Source organism: Lates calcarifer, linkage group LG6 (assembly GCF_001640805.2).
Source record: "Lates calcarifer isolate ASB-BC8 linkage group LG6, TLL_Latcal_v3, whole genome shotgun sequence".
NCBI classification, from domain to species: domain Eukaryota; kingdom Metazoa; phylum Chordata; class Actinopteri; family Centropomidae; genus Lates; species Lates calcarifer.
Genome location: NC_066838.1, coordinates 9,746,697 through 9,769,893, shown reverse-complemented (window position 1 = coordinate 9,769,893; position 23,197 = coordinate 9,746,697). Strand labels below are relative to the sequence as shown.

The following is a 23,197-nucleotide window of genomic DNA, read 5'->3' as shown; positions in this document are numbered from 1 at the left end:
TAGCTTTTAATGTGACCATGGGGAGCCCAGGACCACTTTGAAAAGTTTTTTTGGTCTTTGCAAAGCCACAAGTAACTTGTAATGACAGCATTATTAGTCAAAGGATAGTTTGAAAGTCATTGTTTTTTTTTTTGGTTGTTTTTTTTTTTTGCTGGTGTGACTTTAATGGCAACTCAGACGCCGTGGGCCGTTTGAGCTTTAATGAGAAGTTTCCATGTGGGAGTTAAAGTTGGGTCTATGCCCTCACTCTGTCCTTTATGACCCCTCTGTACCCAGCCCAACTCTGTCGTATTTACCTGTGACCGCATGCTGTAGCACTGATGTCATTTGTTTTTCCTCGCTGATGAATAATATAAAATGGGACACTGCATTTTAATACACATACACACATAAAACCCCCAAAGTCCATGCACATGTATATGCATGCACACATACTGTATGTGCATTAAGAATAGTGGCGCTCTGCAGTGTTGCCATATCTCATAACTATGACTTAACTCTAACAAACAAGAACATGTCAAGTAGAGCTGGACTGTATGAAAGCCTTATCTGCAGCAATCTGCTCTGCAGCTCACTTTGATGATGGACTGCTGCCTACAGAATTTGTAGAGCGAGCATCAAGCCTCTAATGCCGGTTCGCTCTGTGTTGTACAGTGCAGATGAGGAGTGAATGCTTGTTCATGCATCTGTGTGTGTGTGTGTGTGTGTGTGTGTGTGTGTGTGTGTGTGTGTGATGAGCTGTAAAGAAGATCAGTCTGACATGCTGTAAGTAGTAATAGAGCAATATCTTGTGTCACCCCCCAGTAGTCCTCCTCCATCTCCTTACTCAGTGTGTGTGCGTGTATATGTGTGTGTGTGTGTGTGTGTGTGTGTGTGTGTGTGTGTGTGTGAGTGAGTGAATATATGTGTGTGATTGATGACACTACTAATGGTGTGTCTAAACACTCGCAGCCCAGTTATCTCTTATCTGACAGAAAGGAGAAGGCTTGTGTCAACAGCTGCTCCTCCTCCTCATTTATCTCTCTCTGTCTCGTCCCTCTCTCTTCCTCCTACCCTTTTTTCTTTCTCACAAATCAAAAGTGTACTCAGTGTTTTCTCATGTATGTTTGCTGATTTTTCTTTACTTAGCAACTAATAATTACATAAATTATTGATTAATCTATGGATACATTTTTTATTAATAATTTAGTCTATAAAATGTCAGAAAATAGTAAAAAAAAAAAAAAGAGAGAGAGATTCACACTGACCTGAGGGGGACGTCTTCAAATTGCTTGTTTTGCCTAACAGAATTCCCTGAATAATTAATCAGTATAATAATTTAACTTGCTGATCATTCCAGCACTATTTATATGTTTTCCTGGAGACTTCCTGTTGTTTTAGCTCTACACTTTACCCATCTGTCTCCATTCCCCTGCTGTTTTTTCCTCCCTCCATCCTTCCGTTCATCCATCCACACAACAGCTGTCCTGCAGTTCCCAAAAGCTTCAAGGCCATAGGAGATAGGAAGGTCCTCAAGTCTGGGCCTCATCTCCACCATGGGCTTCAATCACTGTAATGCGCCCGTTTAGCCATTAGCTTCTTCGAGGGGGGGCCACATCCATCCATCCCTCCATATATCCCGTCATACATTAAAGGGCAGATTGATAGCCATCAGCCAGGTCTAGGCCACTGACACACTCTTAATGTTGTGTCTAACACAAACCAGATGGCTGCAGGGCTCTTCTGCAACACACTCATATCCATGATACACTCACACACTGCCACCCGTCTCTCTCTCAGGAGAAGGGATGAGCGTTCTTAATTAAAAGTTGGATATATGGGCCTCTAGGTTGTGGTGGTCAATCAGGATGCATTACCTGCACATTGGGGCCCTCCAGAGCCAGAGTTATGGTGAAGGTTAACATGACGAGATGGCGGGGGGGTGGGGGGGCAGTCAGTGAGTCTGTCTGTGCGTCTGTCTGTGCTGCTTCCTGAGTCAAAACAAAAATTAAGGATAGGGTGAAAAAAAGAAAGAAGTAGTTAAGTCAGTTTGACTATGAAGTGGTAGCTGTGCGCGCTAAAGCTAGCTCAGAGCTCAGCTCAGGCCAGGAGGTGCGAGCCATGATCTCAATAGCTGTATTGTATTCACACTTGAACGGGGGCCAAAAACCCTGTGAAATATCAGAGCAGAGAGAGGGAGAGAGAAGTGTGGAAATGAAACAATGGTTTACACAACAGTGAAATAGGTCTTTTCCTCTCCTTCTCACCAGCAGGCCCAACACTCAGAGAGGGAAAGCTTTATTGGCCCTCCTGTCCTGGTTAGTCTCAGCCGCTGGTAGGGCAGAGGAGGGGAGGGCCGGCCCTTACGTGTGTGTGTAGAGGGATGCGGAGGCCAGTGTTGGACTGAGGCACACACTCAGATAGGCAGACCTATGTTCAACAGCCACACACAGAGTGCAGATGAGAACACACACATTAAATTATCCATTGGTAGAGATGAGAATAGCCAGATATTCCTCTAATTCCTGTATGAGGAGAGTAATATGCCTCGTACCATCACCTATGCCTCTATGGCCACAGCTAATCCTACTGGGCAGAGTACCTCCTCTCATAACTGTAGGTTTAACACAGACTGAGTAGTAGAAGCCATTGATTTTTTTAGGTACATTAAATGAGCAAGGGATGAAAATGGCTGGAGTACTTTAATCTGGCAACGATAATGATGTGCAACATCACGTAATCAGTAAGGCTTTGTCTTTAATATATGTACAGCAGTTGTTGCACTGCTTTATACATTTAACAATTACTTCAAAACATCAAAAAGTTATTCTTCTTTTTGAGAAAATAACTTGATCTTAAATTAATCTGTCTTACCCAAGTGAACATCTATCCCTTTAATCTGGGCTAGACTTTGCGTGATACCTTTTGGCTGTAATATAACATTGTATTTTTCTGTTGAGTGAAGAAAAATTTGGTTTTGTATTGTATCCATGGATTAGGTTAGTGTATTCACAGCTGCATTTTTATTTTTATTTTTGAATGGAAGGAATCTCAGTCCTTGTGTTAAACACTGAACCTGCAGGAAAGGATTGTATTATGGGTTGTTTGTTGCGTTAATGTGGCAAGACTGGCAACTTTCTGCCTGTCTGCAGTTTTTCTGCAGGAGATCGTCCCACAAAAGAAGACCCTTTTTTGGTCTTGTAAACCCAGTTTAACACACAAGAGTATTCTACTGCTCATGTTTTGTGTCTTACTGCCAAAATGAATTCAAAATTTAACATTTTTTGTAATCACAGAATTTGCCCAGACAAAGTCATCTATAAAGTAAACAAAAAATACACTAACACGTTTGCATTTCTCTGTATATAAAAAAATACCAGAGGCTCTAGTTTAGTGTGTCTACTTTTTCTAATTGATCTATGTTAGATTCTAGAGCAAATGATTTAATTCTGGGTCATCAAACTGAGGAATAAAGTCTGGCCACTATTAACAGGTGAGGAGGGGGAGAAGGAGGAGAAGGAGGAGAGAGGTGGTGGTGGTGAGAGGAGAAAGTGGAGTCTGGTTGTTACAGTAAATGAAGAGTTCTGCTCAGATGGTTCCAATAAGTCCCAGGCCTGCCGCCACACAGGGGTTCTGCCACATGCTGTCCCGGCCAGCTGCTGAGAAACTTTTTTTTTTCTTTTTTCACAACACATTTTTGTTGATTTGGGCTCTCAAATTCAAACCTCCTGTAAAAAAAAAAAACCCAGGTGGAGTGTAGGTGATGATGGGGTGAGAAAAAGAGAGGAAGACTAAAAGGCAAAAATACTGAGGAATGTTTGTCTATCATGTTCTTGCTGTCTGAATGAAATGCTGTGAACCTCACAGAGTTTACGTTTCTTCCTGTCTCAGCTCTCTGCTGTCCTGCCAACTCATTGATCTCTGAATACACAAGGACACTACAACTTTCTGCAAAACAGGGACCAAATGACATTCAACCAAAAAATCAAATTTAAAGAAGATGGTTGGAGACAGACATGACATCTCCTGTTTTGTGTCAGTCTGTTTTTCAGAGATTCGAGGAATGAGGTAGTGGACGGGATAAATGCTGAGGCCAACACTGATTTGATACTGAGCAGGAACTGACATGCAGAGGGAAAAATTCCCTTTCAGTTCGTATTGGAAACCCCTGTTGTCTGGTTTGGATCAGCAGAAATATGATTGTAAATGAAAAGTTTTTGTCGCCCCATTTCTGCGTCTCTCGTCTTCTGCTTCTCTCTCCCTCCATCATTCTCCATTGTATCACAAAAGCAAATGTTGTTGAAGGAAGTATTCTTTTATTCGGGTGTTAATAAATAATTGATAGTGTTACATGCTCTACAAATTTGTCCCGAGCGCCACTTCCCTATTTGTGTTTGCACAGTTCCAGGAATTGTCCCATTTTGTGTTTCACTTCCGATGTCAGTCGATAGAGTGGAGGTCAAGTTGTGTCAGTGTTGAATGCAAGCTTCCTCGTCTCATTATTATTTGCCATTATTCTTGGCATGGATGCATTAGATTTGATTGATTTAGTTGCTTTGCTTGAGCTCAGGAAATTTTTATTTAATATACCCACTTTGGGAACTTGTAAAAACAGCATGCTATAATTGTTAATTCATTATGTGCTTACATTTGGAAATCCAGTTTTTCCCTTCACATTTTGATGTGTCATTGGGTGAATATTGCAAATATTAATATAATAAAATATTTCCAGCGTGGCTTGTTGAAACATATAGGTTTTTTTTAGTTTGGAGCCCCTTGACAATTTTTTTTTCAAATAGTGCAAAACACATTGTATGCTCCAATAATATAAAACCACACACACATATGTGCATACAGCATAGGTGTGTGTTTTTTCTCCAGAGAGCACTACACAGTGTGTAAAATTTAAAATAAATGTGCTTCACCAAAGTTGTCTGTTAATTTATAAGCAGGAGCTTGTGACGTAAGATTTGAAAAATCATTTCCTGTAATCACATAAAAGTCCTACACATAGTAGCCGTAAATACATGTCATAATTATGTAGTATACACATTTGTGTTTGTAGGTTTATGTGTGTCCATGTGTGGATTCCTCTTGAGACAGCGCCGGCACCAATAAACAACCACTTTGCTCACTGAGCATTCTATTCAGCCAATAAACACATACTCTGCTAACTCTGATTCCCTCTCAGTTAGTAGTCAGTTAGTTCCCTCTCAGTATTCAACTGGTCTGCTCTCTTTGTTCTCCTCTTGAACCTGTTAACAATTATTTCAGCAGATTTTAGAATGTGATAAATGTTCTTCCTTGATCGTTGGATTTCTCCGACAGAGGCCAGTCTGGCTCTGACTGATTCAGTGTTTGTGCTCCTGTTTGTCACACACATAAGTCTAGCTGTTAGCCTTCAAACACCACCAACAGGGGTGTGTGACCCTGATGTACTGTTCATATATTTCCCCATTTACACTGCACCTGCTTCACTATAATGAGCCAATATATCTGCTCACTAATTGCCCTAAATACATATCATAAAGGCTGGCCTGTAAAAGGCTGTGCAACAGTAAAACAGACATAACCACTGTGGACACACACACGTACACTTGTACACATCACACGAACATGAAACAACACACATGTACACAGGCAAAAAGTCATGCACACAAGCACATACACCTGCATGTACACACAAAATATATATACCAGGGCATACACAAGCATGCGCAGTTAAACACACATGCGCACACGCAGACAGTCTTACACACACTCATCCAGTCTTTTAACAAGGGGCAATAAATAACATAAAGCCATTTCATTAACGAGGTCCAGCCTGAAAACTCCCTGCCTCTCTTCTTTTAAAGTGCTCACACTTCCTGTTTAAAGTTACCCTAACCTGGCAACCCAGCACATGGCAACCTGCTCATTCAGATGAGCTGCAGGGGTGCGGAGGTGGACATGGTGGCGTGATGCTAAAAATAACACAGAGTGGCTGAAGATATTGCATGTAATCACCGGCTACATACTGTTTCAATGAGACATATTAAATATGGTCTTTATTATTGTTTCAAAAGCAGATCTCAAGTATGGCCGTCTGCCGCTGGAAAAAGAATAGCAGAGAAAAACAGAAATTTGTGTATTGTCTCTTCTGACAATGTAACAATGTGAAAAGTATTGAGTCATAACTGCTGGGTAACTTAACAGAATCAAAATGTACTGAAACCTGCTAATGTAATAATCCATATTAGTTGGTGTTCAGTTGGCATTTATCAGCATATTATGAACTAAAGCATGTCACTTATTTTCATTATTCAGGAGCTAAACAAAATCTGGTGACTATTACATTATCAGATAATACATTTCTATATTTATTCTTCATCATGCCTGTCATCATTGTGTGTCTACCAAACTCTGAAATAAAATCATTAACATAGATCACCACGTCTAGCCATGGATTCTCACCTGCATGGGAATTGGGGAAAAAACTCAAACAAAATGAGATTTGACTTTACCGTGATTTCATGAGCGTGGGAGACGCTGGAGCTTTTCACATGCCGTATTCAGTGTGGCACATGCATACTCACCACAAATGATAGCTGTGTGACGGTGACTGTAGAGACTCTGATTTAAGAGGAAGCGAGTTGGGTCATTAGTGAGCAGGGGCCACATTCTGACACTCACAGTGCATGTAGACACACACACACACACACACACACACACACTACAACCCAGATGGCTTTTACAAGGCCCCAGGCCCTCCCTGGCCTGCCTGCCTGGTTTTTAATTATGTCGATGTCTGCCCGGCCCAGATAAAATGGGTCACATTTAACACGCCTTCATTCACCTTCACAGACACAACACATACACTGACACACTGCGAACACACACTAATATGTATGCAACACCTTGAATACATATTACTAGTGATATCCACATAAGGTACAGAGAGACATTTTTACAGTGATAGTCACTTGTGCCTTATGTGATAGTCGACATAAGGGCTCCTACCTTGATAAAAGTGTGTGTGTGTGTGTGTGTGTGTGTGTGTGTGTGTGTGTGTGTGTGTGGATTTACAGCCTGTTTCCTCTTTAGCTGTCATTAGGCTGCCAGGACATGGCTACACAGGTGTACTATTACCAGCATCAGTAATAGGCCTTGCACATATACACACAATACACACTCTCTCACTCTCTCTTTCTCTTTCTCTCTCTCTCTCTCTATTTTAAAGGCCCAATCTATACTCACAGTATGGCTCCTCCTGATGAAACACTTTGGTTCTGCTACTGACTCTTTACGTGGAATTTCCACCAAAAATATTTGATATCGGAAATTTAAATTTGAAGGTGTGACAGATAAATGATTCCAAAGGTTTGATGCAAATTATGAAATGTGTGTATTAATAAAAGTCACATGACATGCATACTTCTCCTCACATTTAAGACATTAGAATAAAATTTGAATATAATTTGAATTTAATGCAACGGCTTAAAATTTGGATAGGGAAAATAAAAAGAGTCATGCTTGACACACATCACCATCAGAGCAGTGCTGAAATAAGTTTCCATGGATTGATAAATCTTGGGAAAATTCACAATTGGGTGGAAATACAATTTTGAATAAATCAGAATTAACTGAAATCTTATCAAGGAATGTATCAACTTTCTTACATCTGATCTGGTGTGTGGTTTCTCCCACATCAGTTTTACATTTTATGACATAGAGACAATGTGTGTGAAGTGTGCGCGTGTGTATTTTGCATGTTTTTCTCTACCATATGGGCTCAAAAAGGGATCAGTAAGATTCTGTGTTTGTGAAATATTGTTTGCATATAATGTCAGTGCCGCAAAGACACTGGAAATGTGTAAATAAAGTTAGGTTGCACAAAGACTGAGAAAGAAGAGCTGTTTTTTTTAATAAGTGATCACAAATTCTAAGCAGAACACTTTGAACCTTGTGTAACCTCAAATTTATTTAGACATTTTCAAACTTTCTCCTGTTACAAATCTTTTCTACATATGCACAGATTTTAAATTCTTATGTTTTTTCACAGATTTACAAACAATGATGACATTCTTTTGAGCCTATAGTTTTCTTTCACTATTCTTCCCTCTTACATTTACTGTACATGTGCTTACATCCACAAACACAAACACCTCCCTCCCAGGTTTAATAACATGTATGAACAATTAAGATACTTTCATCAGTTTGTGTGTGCATTTTTCTTGCGCTGTCTTTTTCTTCACTGCACTCCCACATCATCCACACTGTGAGCCCAATTTATTAAATTGTGAACAGTCTCTCTTTCTCTCTGTCTTTTATTCTCTGTCTTTTTCCTTCCTGCTGTAAGAGAGGGTTTATTGACAGGACCCCTTGTGTGCCTGTCCACCTCTCACTTCCACACACACACATACACACAAATGTGGACAGACACACGCTCATTTAGACTGTTGAGTGATGTGGCAGGGTAGGGTCATCTCTGCAGGCCCCCATCCATCACACACATGTGCACTCACACACACACACACTCATACATACATGCGTGTGGATGTGCGCAAACACATCGGAGGCTGTGGGGATCTGTACTCTGTCAGCTGCTTTATTAGTCCGCTTGTGTGTGTTATATGTGTGTGTGTGCGTGCTAAGGGGCCTCCCAACTGGAAACAGACCCTTTTCCACAGAGGATACACACTCTCACACACACTTCTTTATTTCTTGTTAGTCATCCTGCACCTTAATTTGCAACACCTCTAACAACCAGCTCCGCAGCCCACTTCACAGCCACTCAATCTGTCACTGTCACTGCTCTGTTTCCATGACTGGCCCTCTCATCAGGGTAAAACAGTTTGTGTGCGCGTGTGTGTGCATGTGTGCATGGAATTCTTACTATGTCTACCATTTCTATATTGTCTACAACCACCCTGGCCTTTTGTTTTTGTATACATATGTGTGTACAGCTGTGGAGAGGGAAAGAAGTTTCATTTCCACATATCCTCCTCTACCTGCAGAGCTCTCATTCCAGGCTGCCCCCTAGCTGCTTCAAGAAGAAGTGCACCCACCTCTTTTTATTCCTGATTTCTCTGCTTGTCTCCCCACACATTTTCACATGTTCTTGATCTAGATAGATTAAAAGCAAGATACATATTGAGAGGCAATCAGTTCCCCATTCTTTGCTGTTTCTCTTTGAAACAACCTGTTTTCATTTGTAGGCCACTTCCCCAGGATATGAGATGGTCGACCAAGGGAGAGTCAGCCTTCTCTCTACATGTTCACAGTGCTGCTTTCCTGTTTTCCACAGACAGACAAACCTTCGATACAGAGAAATCTCTCAGCTAACTTTTGTTGAAAAAGATTCTGCTTTTCTGTCTGTCTTTGTGGGATGATCACTTTACCACCTGAATCCAATAAATGCATGTTTAGTAGACTTTTACATAGATGGATGGTCATGGTTTGTTGCATGTCTTGATACACTCTGATCAGGAAAAGGCAAATCAAATATCTCTAACCAGTACTGATCACTTATTTCTCTGCTAAATCAGCTGAAGCTAATTCCTAAAAACAAACCTTTATATATTTTCTGACACGAAAAACATGAATAGAGACGAGTCCGAGCGAAACTGCATCATTTTTAGAGTTTGGGAATGAGAAGAAACTGTATGAAAACAACTCTTTTCTATCACACATATGTATACAAATACATGCAAACTAGGGTGTGTTCACACATTGAAACCCAGAGCAGCGCAACAGAGCACTAAGATCACACTTCATAAAAATGTTCCCTTAGAGAGACACAGTAACCTAGCATTTAGGTCTCACATGCTGTAAGTCTGCTTCTATCTCCATCTCACATCAAAATCACAATCACCACTGCGCTCTGAGCTGCCATTTCCATTTTCTGCCCTCCGTCAAACAGAAAATAATATGTACCTTGTCACCAGCGTCTACGCGTACAAGCAACTTTCCTCTACTAATTCAGCCCTGCGCGCCACACACATCCGTCAGATATAACTGGCGGGGGAGAGGGCATGCCGAGACATCCATTAAAGGTTCCTAGCTGTCAAAGGTTCCCCTTTGTGTTGTGAGGAGCCGTATAAGTGTCGTGCTCTTATCAGAGCTTCCTGTGGAGTTTGCCCTGCATCCTGTCCACTCAGGCGCTTCTCTTTTACTGAGGTTTCATTGTAAAAGTGCTCAACTGCACATGTGTATATGTGTGCGTATGTATGTGTGTGTGTTGTCACGTGAGTCATTTTCTGATGTTGTTTAATCAAAGAAAACTATAGGTCAAGCTCTGAACATAATATGAGCGACTGTTGTTTTATTTTACTGGCCTTAAATGAAACTCTCCTCAGTTATTACAACTTTGATCTTGTTTTCATGGGTTCACAATAACACTGTGCTGAATGAAATCAAGAAACTACAACAAAATCACTACAACAAAGTGTGACTATGCAAGAATCACAAGTAATCCAATGATCAGACAGATTTAGCCACATTATCTAAACACTGGAGGTGAAACCAGCCAACACTCCTGCAATGTCGACAATAATGCATCTTTACACAAAGAAACTATGTGCTCACATCTACAGCGGGCCAAAGTTGGTAGGAAATCAATCTCCAAACTGTGATTGATGATTACAGTGTGAAGTCTGGGTAATAACTTTACTGTTCCCCATAATGTAATTGCAAGAATTATTAATTAATGTGGTGAATAGAATGTTGTTACTGATAGGAATGATTGCCAAAACTATGAAAAAGATAAATTTTGTAATAAACTAGAAATACTAGAAATACTTTTTTTGTTTGGTTGTTGAACACAGGAGAGAGCTAATCAGAAGGGAATAGTTGAGATGTCCAAAATGAGCAGAATGAGAATGAGGAGAATGACTGGACAGATGAAGACATGGCAGTTTTATCAACAAGGAGTCAGTGCATGTTGGTAAATCTGAAAATGTAGAAACAGCATTCCTGAGAAGGTTATGGGAAAAGTTTCAGTAGTCAGGTTTGCTTCATGTTGTTGATAACCCTTCGCACGTGGAGCTGATGATTTCCAGCCGGGTCCTCCTCACCCATATGACGTAGGGAGGGACGGGAGGGAATGAAAAAGAAAGGTAAATAAACAAACAATCAGCCGTGGGCTTGTTCTGGCTCTCCTTCTCTGTTGCACCTCATTTGAAGCCTTATAAATCAGGCTCCCACCCGGAGACAGGGTGTTAGCAGGCCTCCCAGACAACACACACATGTGCACGTACAACACACACAGGTCTGCTGCTCATTAAGCCTATGATCAGACCCTCGGGTGTGTGTGTGTGTGTGTGTGTGTGTGTGTGTGTGTGTGTGTGTGTGTGTGTGTAGGAGAAGGGGTGCGGGGGTGGGGAGCAAAATGTGTGTGTGAATACTACCGTGCTCAATATGTTGGTGTGGCAGTATTCACACGTATCAGTCTGTTCAGAGTCGTGCTTGCCCACCTTCCTTCACACACCTATTCCTCCCAGAAAAAAAGAGAATAATCCCAACTCCGCTCCACCTGGATCTCAGTCTTTCTCCGTGTGTTCATAAAACATGTTTGATACCTGTCGCAGCTCCCAGACAACGCTGTGACAAGTGCACTCTGACTCCACCACCTGCAGAAAAGATATTGAGTATAGTAGGTGTGTGTGTGTCTGCGTGTGTGTGTGGTTGAGGCGGTATGCCTGGTTAGTTTTCAGTGACTGTTTTCACACATAAAATAAAGGCCTGGACTCGATCAAGCCGAGTGTTTTAAGTTATAAACTGGAAGCAGAAGAGGCAGTAGCTGCAGATGTAGAGTGTGAGGAATGGATAAGATTCAGCTTTTTTTATATATGTAAACTCCTCCAGTGGACAGTGTCACATTATTTGATTCTGCGTATCCCAGTGTGAATTACAGGAAAAAAAAACATAACAAGAACAGATTTGCATAAACAGTCGACTTTTCCCACTTTCACAATCAGCAAATACATTTAGATAACCAGTAGCCACAGTTTTTATTTAAAGCATGTGGAACAGGGATTTTAAACATAAGTCAAGGTTTTGATCAATTATTTTTAGCAATGAAACGAACAGGCATTGTTATTCTAAAGCAGGCGTAGTTTGTGAAGGGGGTAAACTCACACCTTGGCTCAAAAGTAGCACAACATTGCTGTTACCTCAGCCATGCATACACGCGTTCGCCTATCCGTACAAACAAGTATGTGGCAGTTCTTCCACACCTTCAGCCAGACCCTTTACATATATATTTACTCACCAAACTTGGCAGCCTGCACCCCCACCCACGAATATACACCTTCTGCACGCGTTCACCCAGACAACAAGAACATGACCATTCACACTTTACGAGCTGGGAAAAAAAAACACTAACATGCCTGTAGAAAAAGCAACCAGTTAGAGAAGTTCACGAACTTTTCACATCTAAAAACGTCAGTCGGCTTGTTGGTTCTTCTCCATCACACCTCGACTTCCTTTAGCAGACATTTGACTGTAATTAGGAGCACAGAGAGTCAAGCTAGAGGTCAGCGCTGAACTCAGGCCAGTCTGATTGGGAGTTGTAATTAGAGGAGTTGCTCTGTCTTGGGCCAGTTGTCCCCAGAGGATTCACACAGGCTCAGTATCACATGCAGCGCTGGGGGAGAAATCGGAGCTTCAAGCCCAGCTTGGTGGAGGGGGTTAACTCAGAGGTTTTCAGCCGAGCCTCCCCCAGATTCCCCGGCACCGCCGAACTCCACCACACACACAGATGCCAACAGACACACAGACATGGCTCAAAAGAGCCAAGAGGAGAAGACAACATTTCTGGCCTTCAAAATACTTGCAGTCTTTCTCTCTCTCTCCCATCTCTTCTTTTCATAAATGCACTAATTGCTGTATAAATAAAATCTATGTTCTTTTGGCAAATAAGAGGACTTTAATGTTACATTGCTCCACTATCATTTATAATTTACAATTTTGTGAAGAATGAGGTCCCATTTTTCTCTTCAGCAGAACATAAAGCTTTGTTGCTCCTTCCTGGTTTTCCCCTCACGATTCTCTCCACAATAAGCCCCTCTTCTCTCCGTCTCCTCCTCCTCCTCCTCTTCTTCCTCCTTCTCTTCTATCTCCATCCTCCGTCATTCTCTGTGAAAGCGGGTAACATGAAACCCGCTCTTGGAATCTCAGGGGGCTGTAGGGGTTACAAAGGGTGATCAATATGTGCCAGAGAAAGTCTTTAGACAAGTGAAAGAAGCCACAGTTTGTCTTCTCCCTCCTCCTTTCTCCTCCTTTTCCCTCTTTCCTCTTCTAGTTGTCGGGATTGACAAGGTTAGGTGGCCCTAACACCCGCTGACATGTTGCCTCTGTGTGTCTTAAAATTGACTGACATCAAACTTCTGGCTCTGCCTTTTACACCCTGATGTGCCCCTTAAAAATGTTACATTTTTAACTGCCTAGAACTTTCTCTGAAAATGTCATTCTTAGAGATATTTCAAGTGATTTGGTAGTTGACCATAACCTGCTGTTTGTCATATATATATATATATATATATATATATATATTTTTTTTTTTTTTTTTTTTTTTTTAATTTTATTTTATTTATTTATTTATTTTTTTGCACATTTTTTAATCTAACCCGTCACCTCTTCAACAGGTGGTGGACGACATGGGCAACGTCAAGTTCACGCTGGACACAGGCCCAGATGCCACCGGCAACAGCTGGCTCAAATACGTCCGCTCTGCCCCGTCATTCGAGGAGCAGAACCTCACTGCCTGTCACCTCACCGGAGACCAGGTGAGTGACGAAACGGAGATGTCCTGACTGGATTTGTAGCCCAGATATGAGAGATACAGGACTATGTTGTCAGCAAGAGGCAGGGGCGAGGGGGGAGTGGACATTGCCTATTGCTTCCCTTCCACTAAGACTCAACTGATCTGTGTGTGTGTGTGTGTGTGTGTGTGTGTGTGTGTGTGTGTGTGTGTTGTGTGTGTTTGTTTACCATTGTGGTAGAAAAAAATGTGTGTGCTGGTAATGACCAAGGAATGGCTCTATTGTGTGTCTGTGGCTGGGCCAGTTGCCAGTGCTGTTAGGAAATGACCCATGTAAAGAGGCTGAAGTATAGCCTGACACTCCTGAGTCCCATAATAACCATTATCCAAGGCACGGTCTTCTTCTGTGGAGGCAGGAGTTTCTCTCCCTTTTTGTTCCTTACGTCCCATCCCCTCTCTTTCTCTCCCTCTCTCTCTCTCTCTCTCTCTCTCTAAAGAAACTTGGGTAAGGGACTGGATACTTTTGGAAAGATTCCCAGCCAAGTACCCATAAAACCCCAACTGCTTAACTAGGCCCTAACCCCAACCCCATGCTACATGTGTGCCACAACTTACTGCTGCAATATATTAGCATATTTCTCTGTTTCTGTTTGTTCTGCAGAAGCTGCTTTTTTCTGTTTTGCTTTGCGGATTCTTGTCCCTGTTTCTGCATATGAAATACAAGTGGTGCCATTATTTGACACACATTTCAATTTCAGTTCATTTTGGGCTATTTTATTTGCTCACAATCATGTACTGGGATAGAAAAAGTGCAGAATGTGCAAAGGAGCAATGAGAATAAAACTATGTCTGCTCAAAACAAACACCAAACACCACATAACATGAGAAATGATGGCAGTATGACAGTAGCCAAATGCATCCATATGACTTGCCTGTGTGTTTCCACATTCCCGTCACTCCGCTCTTATTTGTTTCCTAATCCCTGCCTACACGGCTCTTTCCCCCTCCTGTCCCGGTCTCTAGCCGCCTGTTTCTCACTGTCTTTGTCTTCTCTCTCTGTCCTCATGTCTTGATCTGCCACCTGTCATTCTGTCACGCCGAGGGGACAGGCTAGTGTGTCCATTTAAGCTTCAGACATTAAGCCTGACCGAGAGAAAGGGGGCTTGGACCAAGTGAGAGAGGGAACACACAGGGGCCTCCGAGATTGACAAGCACCAATTGGCTGGCAACACCAACCCGCCTAATCCTTTTAAGATTTTCACATCAGTGCCCCCTGCCACTGCCACACAATGTCAAAGAAAGAATCAGGGCACCAGCGAAAATTGTGGAGAATTATCGGACCCAGAAAAGGCCACGTGCACGATTGCTTTTTGATGTGTTTTGTGGTTGTTTGTACGTAGCAAACGGCTTTGCTTTTGTTTGCCTGACCAGTCTCTTGGTGTAGTGGCTCACAGGTATGACCCTATAATTTATTTACAAACACCACACACAGACATACAGCCACTCAGTGCTAAAATGTATAATTTAGCAGACTATTCAGTGATTTTTCTTTTTTTTATCAGCATGCACAATGCATGAGTTTATGGAAATATGTGCACACGGGGCAAATTCAAATGCAGGGAGTAACCTTTTAAAAAACAAGTGGATAATTTATTTGTTTATTTGTTTGTCATTAATGATGTAAGATGAACAAATGAATGCACAATCATGCATAATTTATATATTTATGGTCATGCAATAATTTGGTATTATTTTATATATATATGAATTATTTTATCTGCTTCCATACATCACTGATCTGGACACAGTTTCTTTAAGAAGTTCTGTTGATTTTTGAGGTTTTTCTACAAAAAGCAATGTGTCTGTGTCAGAAAGATGTATTAGTGTGTTGTGGAGGTATCTGCAGACAGCCATATTATTTTCTGTTCTTCTCAATCAGTCAACGCGACTGTTTGCACTTAATCCTGCTTGCAATTTCATCCTAATGCAATATTCAGGCTACTTAAATGATGGCAGAACAAAACAAGGCAACAAACAAAGTTAGCCCTGTGCATTTGTGTGTGTGTGTGTGTGTGTGTGCATGCATGCATGCGCGTCTAGCCCAATGAAATAATTCCCATTCATTTAGAATGGCAACAATCACCCAAAACCAGTGTGTAAGCGAGCCCATTCAGTGGTTCTAAGGCCAAGTCGCATCTAGTGAAGGAAATGGAGAGCGCAATGGGTGGTGTGTGTGTGTGTGTGTGTGTGTGTGTGTGTGTGTGTGTGAGTGTGTGAGAGAGTGAGAGAGAGAGACTGAGGTGGGTGGGTAGGAGATGGGGGTTTAAAGAGAAGATGAACCTTGTCCACCTTCTTGTCAGTCCTTCATCTTTTGTGTTTTGGAGTGGAGCCCTTTCCCAACACTGTTTGATCTGCCCCTCTACCCCTGGACGGATCCATCAATAAATAGACACTGTTGTGTGTCTGTTTGTGTGTGTGTGTGTGTGTATGAGTGTGAGTGTGTGAGACCACAGTGGGGGATTATTGCGGGCCCTACGGCTGGCATTGATCGATGAGGCATCTGTCCCCTGAACACTGGACAGAGATGGGAAGAGGTCAAGACAGGTCTTGAATGTGCAGACCTTACTGTAGAATACACCACACACACACACACACACACACACACACACACACACACACAAAGACACACAAATAAAGACACACATAAAAACACAGATTCTTAAAGACTCAAAAAGCAGTAGACGTGACAATTAATAATTAGGAATGTCATAAAAATATCTTTATTTATTAACTGGCCATGTTTATTAAAAATAAAAATGTGTTTTTTTTTTTAATTAGAATCAGTTCATAAAATGAGGAAGATGTGTCATTACTAACAAGATATTTTATTAGATTTAAAATAAATAAATAGAATACAAGATATACAGCATATAAAAATTGTTCAAGTATTTAAATAGGATATTGCGATGTTTTTAATCCTTTATAAATTATTCAACTGTTTTTCTCCAGTCCCCATATTGCGTGTCAAGTATGCAATGTTTTTTTTTTCTTTGTTTTCTCGACAAATACAATTAAAATGACTGTAAGGAAAAATCAAATAATGATATTAATAGTGGATAGTTAAAAAAAAACAGCTTGATGATGAATGCTTAAAAAGAGACATTTTAATTTTTCACAAGTTGCATGAAGATGTTGTTTTACCAAGTTACTATTTTGACCTCATTTAATCCAGACCTGACCCCAGAGTTTGAAGAAATTGCTCCAGTCTTAGTGCAGTTATGTTTAGGTCAGACTGGAAGAAAGTGAACGAAATAATATTGCTGCGTTTCGGGGGGAAAAAAAGTTAAATAACGTAACAAATTGTCAACAGGCCTGTTGATACATTTTCTGTGCTTACCTAAATGTTCGTGTGCGCGTGCGTGCATTTGTCCGCGCTACATGAGTGTGTGTGAGAGTAACAGAGTGAGTGATAGAGTGCGTGCGCGTCTGTCAGGCTGTTTCATCCATTATTTACATCAATAATAGATTTATCAAGCGGCCGAAGCGGCGGCTAGGATCGGAGATGCGGGGAGGGGTCTGCGCCGCAGATCCCTCAATCCTTTTGGCTGGAGATAAGACGAGGAGGAGTGGCCGACGGGTAACCGAGAGAGCACCAAGGGGCAATAGGGAATCACTAATGAGAGAGAGAGAGTCAGAAAGAGAGAGAGAGAGAGAGAGAGAGAGAGAGAAAGAGAGAGAGAGACTCATCATCATCAAAGACGCGCTCACTGACTAGATTAGAGAGTAGCCCAGCGGAGGAGCGTCAGGGCTTCATCCAGCCAGAGGGAACAGATCACCGACCGTCCGCAGCGCGCCTGGCCGCTCCGCCACCTCCTCTCCCCGGCCCTGTCCGCGCCAGCGCCCCGCTCCCTCTCCGGTAGACCTACTATGGGTTGTGTCGCCAACTCCACCGGGACTGAAGTGCTACTGCAGCTGGAGGCTCTCCGCAGCGCCGCGCAACTTTCTCAACTCTTCCGTCTCACGGAGAAAAGAAAGGTCAGGTCGAAAAAGTATAGAGAGGCTTCTGCAGCGATTGTGTGTCGCCTAACTGTTGTAAATAATAATAATAATAATAATAATACTTTTTACCCTGGTCCTGGTCTCATCTTAAGATGACTAAGTCTTGGAAGTTATTTTCACCAGCCTTTTCCTCTGTTTGTGTGTATGGTTCTGAGTGTGTGTGTGTGTGTGTGTGTGTGTGTATGAGTATGAATGAATGTGCTCTGCCTTCCTTGTTGTGGTGACATCGTTGAATTGGTACAGAGCGCCCCCATGTGTTCAGAGACCACATTTTCAGCATGAAGCTTGAGGTATCCGTGTGCGCTGTGGTTTATTGTGATGCTGTAATACACCTTTCACCGAAACAAGTTAATTGTGACCCAGTTGAATCAATTGTCTTTAGACTGTATGTGAATGTGTGAGCTTAGTTTAGTTCACATTTTTTTCCCCAGATGTTGTATAGAGACTGCATAAGGCCTGCTGCATGACCTCGAATTTGGCCACAAGTTTATTCTTGTTTTCTCAGTTTTCCTCCTCTGCACTTAGAGCAGAAAAGACTTAGTCCAAGAATAATTTACTCTCGATCACACAAGTTAAACTGGCTCAGTATAATGAATTGTTGAGTGCAGATAAAGAGCCGACATTTCCCGGTTTGCTGCAGCTGTAAATAAATAAAAAAAACGCACGAGAGCAGCTGAGCTGTTTGATGTTTATTTTTGTTTCATTCACCACTTTTCTTTCATACTGTTTAGACTCAGTACAGCTGCATTTGTATCGTCTGGGTTTCTTCTGCATTTTCTTCTTTTGAATTTTTGAGTAATTGAAGAAACACAGAACCAGATTTTTTTTTTTGTTTGTTTTATTTTAAGTGATTTGTAATAAGGGAAAATTATTACTTTATTTTCGTTTTGTTTATTTTATAAAGTCTGAGTGAATGTGGAATAAATCATTGTGTTGTATCACAGGCTACATTAAAATAACATTCGACGGCCCGAATTTTAATTAGTACAAAAAAATGGAAACTATTGTGAATATTTCAGATGTCATACCCTGCTGCGGCCAGGATAATGTAGTTTATTTTTGGGCTAGCATTGTGTTTTATTTGCTTAATAACAATTTTATTAATATGCTAATATTATCAATTTCTACATAAGGCCCTTGCTGTATCTGCGACAGTAAATATGTGAGGGTCAGGCTTGTTAATTCCATTTTGACCTTAAGTTAAAGTCTTTCTCTCTCTCTCTCTCTCTCTCCTCCCTCAGATTTATTATAAAGCTGTGCGGGACATTGAAGCAGGGGAGGAGCTTTTAGTGTATATGAAGGACGGTATTTTCCCCGAGGGATCCATGGCACCCAACTTACAAGGTAAGATTAATGCGCGTCATTAGCGCACATTTTAAACAAACTCCAACCTGCATCCTGTGCTGCTTTCGCGGCCAACACACTCCATAACCCCGCTAATGTGACGGGAGGGGAAAAAAGACACCATCTCTCCCTCCAAGAAGTTTTTTTCCCTTTTTCCTCAAGAAATGTAAATTATTCGAATCATAAATTTCCAGGATGGAATTAAATCCCGCATTAAAGCGTCTGGTTGAAGGCCGTTTTGGACCTGTCATTTAAAATAGGCCTGCCAATAATGAAGGCCACTCGTAAGAGTCTGGTCTGAATTGTGCGCTCACAATGCTGCAATGTAATGGGCCTCTTCGCCTGAAACGCCGTATTAGGCCGTCAATTGGCACTTGTCATATTCCATCCTAGGTAAATTGAACTTAAGTGTTAACGGAGAGCAAAGATCACACAGAAAATATTAGGAAGTCATGTCCTCAGAAACAAATTATGAGGGAATTCTCGTGACCTTTAAGTTTAAATTTGGGAATTCTATATTTATCGGACAAAGAAAGATTATAATATCTTGTTATTAAGATATTAAGTCTTGTCCCCAGAAATTCAACCTAAGCCTTTTTGTACATTTTTGTGGCCTTTATGGACCTTACTATCAGATTCACAGCCTCGTGCGTTTAGTGAATTGATGCCCCGGGGAATCGTCCCGTGATCTGAGTTATTTAAAAAAAAAAAAAAAAAAAAAAAAAAGTTAATTGGTAGCCTGCTTCTGTGATAACAAACATAGTTAAATTGTTTAATAATTCGAAGAAAAAAACAGGCTTAATCAGACTGATGGCAGCCTGAAATCCTATTTTGTCATCAGGCTAATGCTGTCGTCTTTTAGCCCTCGTTTCTACTTAAACGTGTTAAGTTTGGGCTTTGAAAATCAAAACTGATGTTTAGATAAAATCCATCCGCCAAATTAATTTCTGCGTATTTTTGTTTTTAATTTTGAACCTTTCCGCTGTTACACTAAGGTCTGCCCCCCCCCGCGCGCGCGCGCTGCTCACCGCTGTCTGCACATTGGCTCACATTTCAAAGTGCGTCACATTTTTAGGTGCCTCTCACCCACCCGTCTGCCCTCTCTGAGTGGGTAATCCGACTCACTGTACTCACTACCTTTCAGCCGTGTCTCTATACGTCAGACTGAATATGTTCAATATTTTATCTCATAATCTAACTTGGACAGCTATTCAATGTCGATCTGGGCTTTTCTTTCAAAGTTCACTTGAGCGTTAAAGGGGCCATAGTTCCGCTGCATTTCTTTAAACATCTTGGACTTATTGTGGTGAAGTGCTGTTGTCAGGTAACATTGTTTTGTTGTGTTTCCAGTCTTTCTGGAACCACAAATGAAAAAAAAAAATCTGATTACTCTTACTTGTCATTGATGATAAAATGGTGGAGGGAGAACAAGATGTTCGTGAGATGTTCTGCAGTTCACCAGTTCCACCCTCCATCACTCCCCCAACTCCCTGCATGATGCACAGTTTATGCACAGATCTCCATGCCAAAGGAACAGAAGGAAACAGGAGCTCAAAGCAGGCTACATTATTGAAGAGAACCAGATTGGCATGTTGTAGGAGTGTGTCAAAGATGAAGCAGACTTGTAAATGACTTGTTCAGTTCCTCTGCGTGTGTATGTGTGTGTGTGTGTGTGTGTGTGTGTGTGTGTGTATGTATGCATGCATGTGAAATATAAAGAGAGGGAGGCAGACAGGAGGGGGAAAAAGAGACACTCCACCTGCCAGAATGTGTGTGTCAGAGCCCAAGTATTTGGCGTTGTGTGTTAGGTGTGAGAGAGGGAGGAAGGCAGGCAGAAACAAAGCATTACAGTTCATCTACTGTTTGGAGATGTTTGTTTGGGAGGCAGCGGGGCAGGAAAACAGAGAGAGAGGAGGTCAAAGAAAGACGGGCAAAAGTCTTCTCACTGTGGGGATGAAAGTGTCTGTTTTGTGTGCTTGTCTCCGTGTATTTGTGTGAGTGAGAGAGAGAGAAAGGCAGCGGGGCTGAGTGAGAGCTTGGCAGCGCAGCCCTGCTCTCTGTGTCTGGCTTATCAGAGAAGGAATTTGAAGTAGAGGACTTGAGGAGTCCCCTGAGACCTCACCCATGCTCCCAGATTAGCTGCTAAACTGCACATAATTGTGCTTCCCTTCGTCTCCCAGAGAGCTATTAGTCTCCCCTTTATAACCCCCCCACCCAACCCAACCCCATCCCATCCCGACCGCCCAGACCAGACTAACTGAAAAAACACAGGCACACTGATGCACACACGCAAGCACCTTTCATTTACGTGTATCCTCACTGAAACACACATGCACATGCATGCGCACCTGGGTATCCACTCAGATGATTTCTCGACTCCCGTGTCCCCGCTGCAGGAGGAGTTCTTTTGTTATACTCACACATTTTTTCCATGGTTTGAATTCAACAAAGTTTATTGTACTTGTATATGAGCCACCTCTTTTTTTCAAAAACATTTTCCGCTCTTGTCTGCAACAGACAAAAAGTATCGAGAGAGTCGAGATGTTTGGGCCTCACAACCAACCAACTAACCAACTCTCTCACAGTGAAACACTCGCTCTTTGTGAAATATGTGCACACTAGTGTCAGAGTGAGCTAGTTAGTTTAGCATCTGAGCTCAGTGTAATGGCCCATTGACCAGAAGGTCATTTATCCTTCTCCCCAAGGTTAGACACATTGATGTTGCTACACTAATGCCCTTTTAATGTGTCCAAGAAGTTCCAGCTGAATAAACGGTCACATGCAGTAGAAAACAGGTGAGCAATGCACTCTAAGTCATTTTGGATAAACCCATTTAGTGAGGCTTGAAATGATGGATGGGTGTGCACGTCATGTTGGGACACCTAGGGGACCAACTCAGGCATTGGCTGCTTGGGTCATGGCAAAGAGGGTATGGTAGGTTGGCGCTGAAATCACCATGGGGTTGGCGCCACTGTGCCCCTGCTTACCTCTGTTCCTTGTGGCTCATTCTTTTTGGGAAAATGCTCACATAAACACATGCACACACACACACACACACACACACACATTTATGCCCCAGCACAAAGACACTCCACTGGGCTTTCCCCTGATCTGTTGAACTTGGCGTCTGACTCAGGAACTTGCTATTGAAAAAGCTGGCCCGAGTTTTATGCGTTTGACCTTGTTGGTGAGAAGTATTGTAAAGGTTATCAACATGGAAGGGGAAGGCCAGCCCATATTGTTTCCCCTGTGTGCTATTACACCTACAGTCTTAAGCAAACACTTGCTTTAACAAGCAATTAACTGTGTTAATGAAGGCTACATTTCACTGCTAATTGATTTCCATTTTATGTGAATGTCAATTGCAGGATTGTTGCTTTTACCATCTGAATGGGAGTCTGTTTAACTTTAACTAACACACAGATAGGTGGAAGATTGTTTCTTGTTTAGTACTATTGACAGTATTTATGCACAATTGACCTTAGGAACATGCAGCCTGCAGGAGTTAATAAATACTAGGATGCAAGCTAGCACCCACTCATTTCTTTGTGCACAGCAAAGTTGGTATTGTCTTGACTGACTAGGCTTATAGTACTAAAAATCTTTTTCAGTTTATGTGAAGATAAAACTCGAGAGTGTTACTCTAAGTTTTGCTATTTGCTCTTTATCTGTATGTGGTTTTTTGTTCAGCATGTGGACTTTTTTGTTGCAACCATATGTTTATGTTGATAAACCTGTGGTTGCAAAATGAATAAATAAATTAATTGAATGAATTATTTTTAAAAATGGGTTTATATTATTATAATAGTTAGCAAGTTAGTACTATTTATTTATGTTTATTTAGATTTTGCAATCCTATCTATAAGATTGAAGATTGAAGGTTTTGAACTGTTAACACTTTTGAAAAACAGTGTCAAACTATGATATTTAACATTTGATTTTGTATTATTCATATTAAACATATAAAATCTTTCTTCACACAGTTGATGGATTTTACTTGGTATTCAAAATTTCATTGAGCTGAATCATGTGATGGCTAAACAAATCTGTGTGTGCCTGTGTGTGTACGTGTAG

General features: G+C 41.5%; 1 protein-coding gene across 1 annotated transcript in view; it reads left to right on the top strand.

Moving 5' to 3' along the window:
* The window catches only part of prdm16 (PR domain containing 16), a 182,994-nt gene that overhangs the window by 142,621 nt on the left and 17,176 nt on the right, over positions 1-23,197 (top strand). The window contains 2 exon segments of the mRNA XM_018688976.2: positions 13,605-13,745; positions 19,021-19,123. Of these exon segments, the coding sequence (XP_018544492.1) occupies positions 13,605-13,745; positions 19,021-19,123 (244 nt within the window).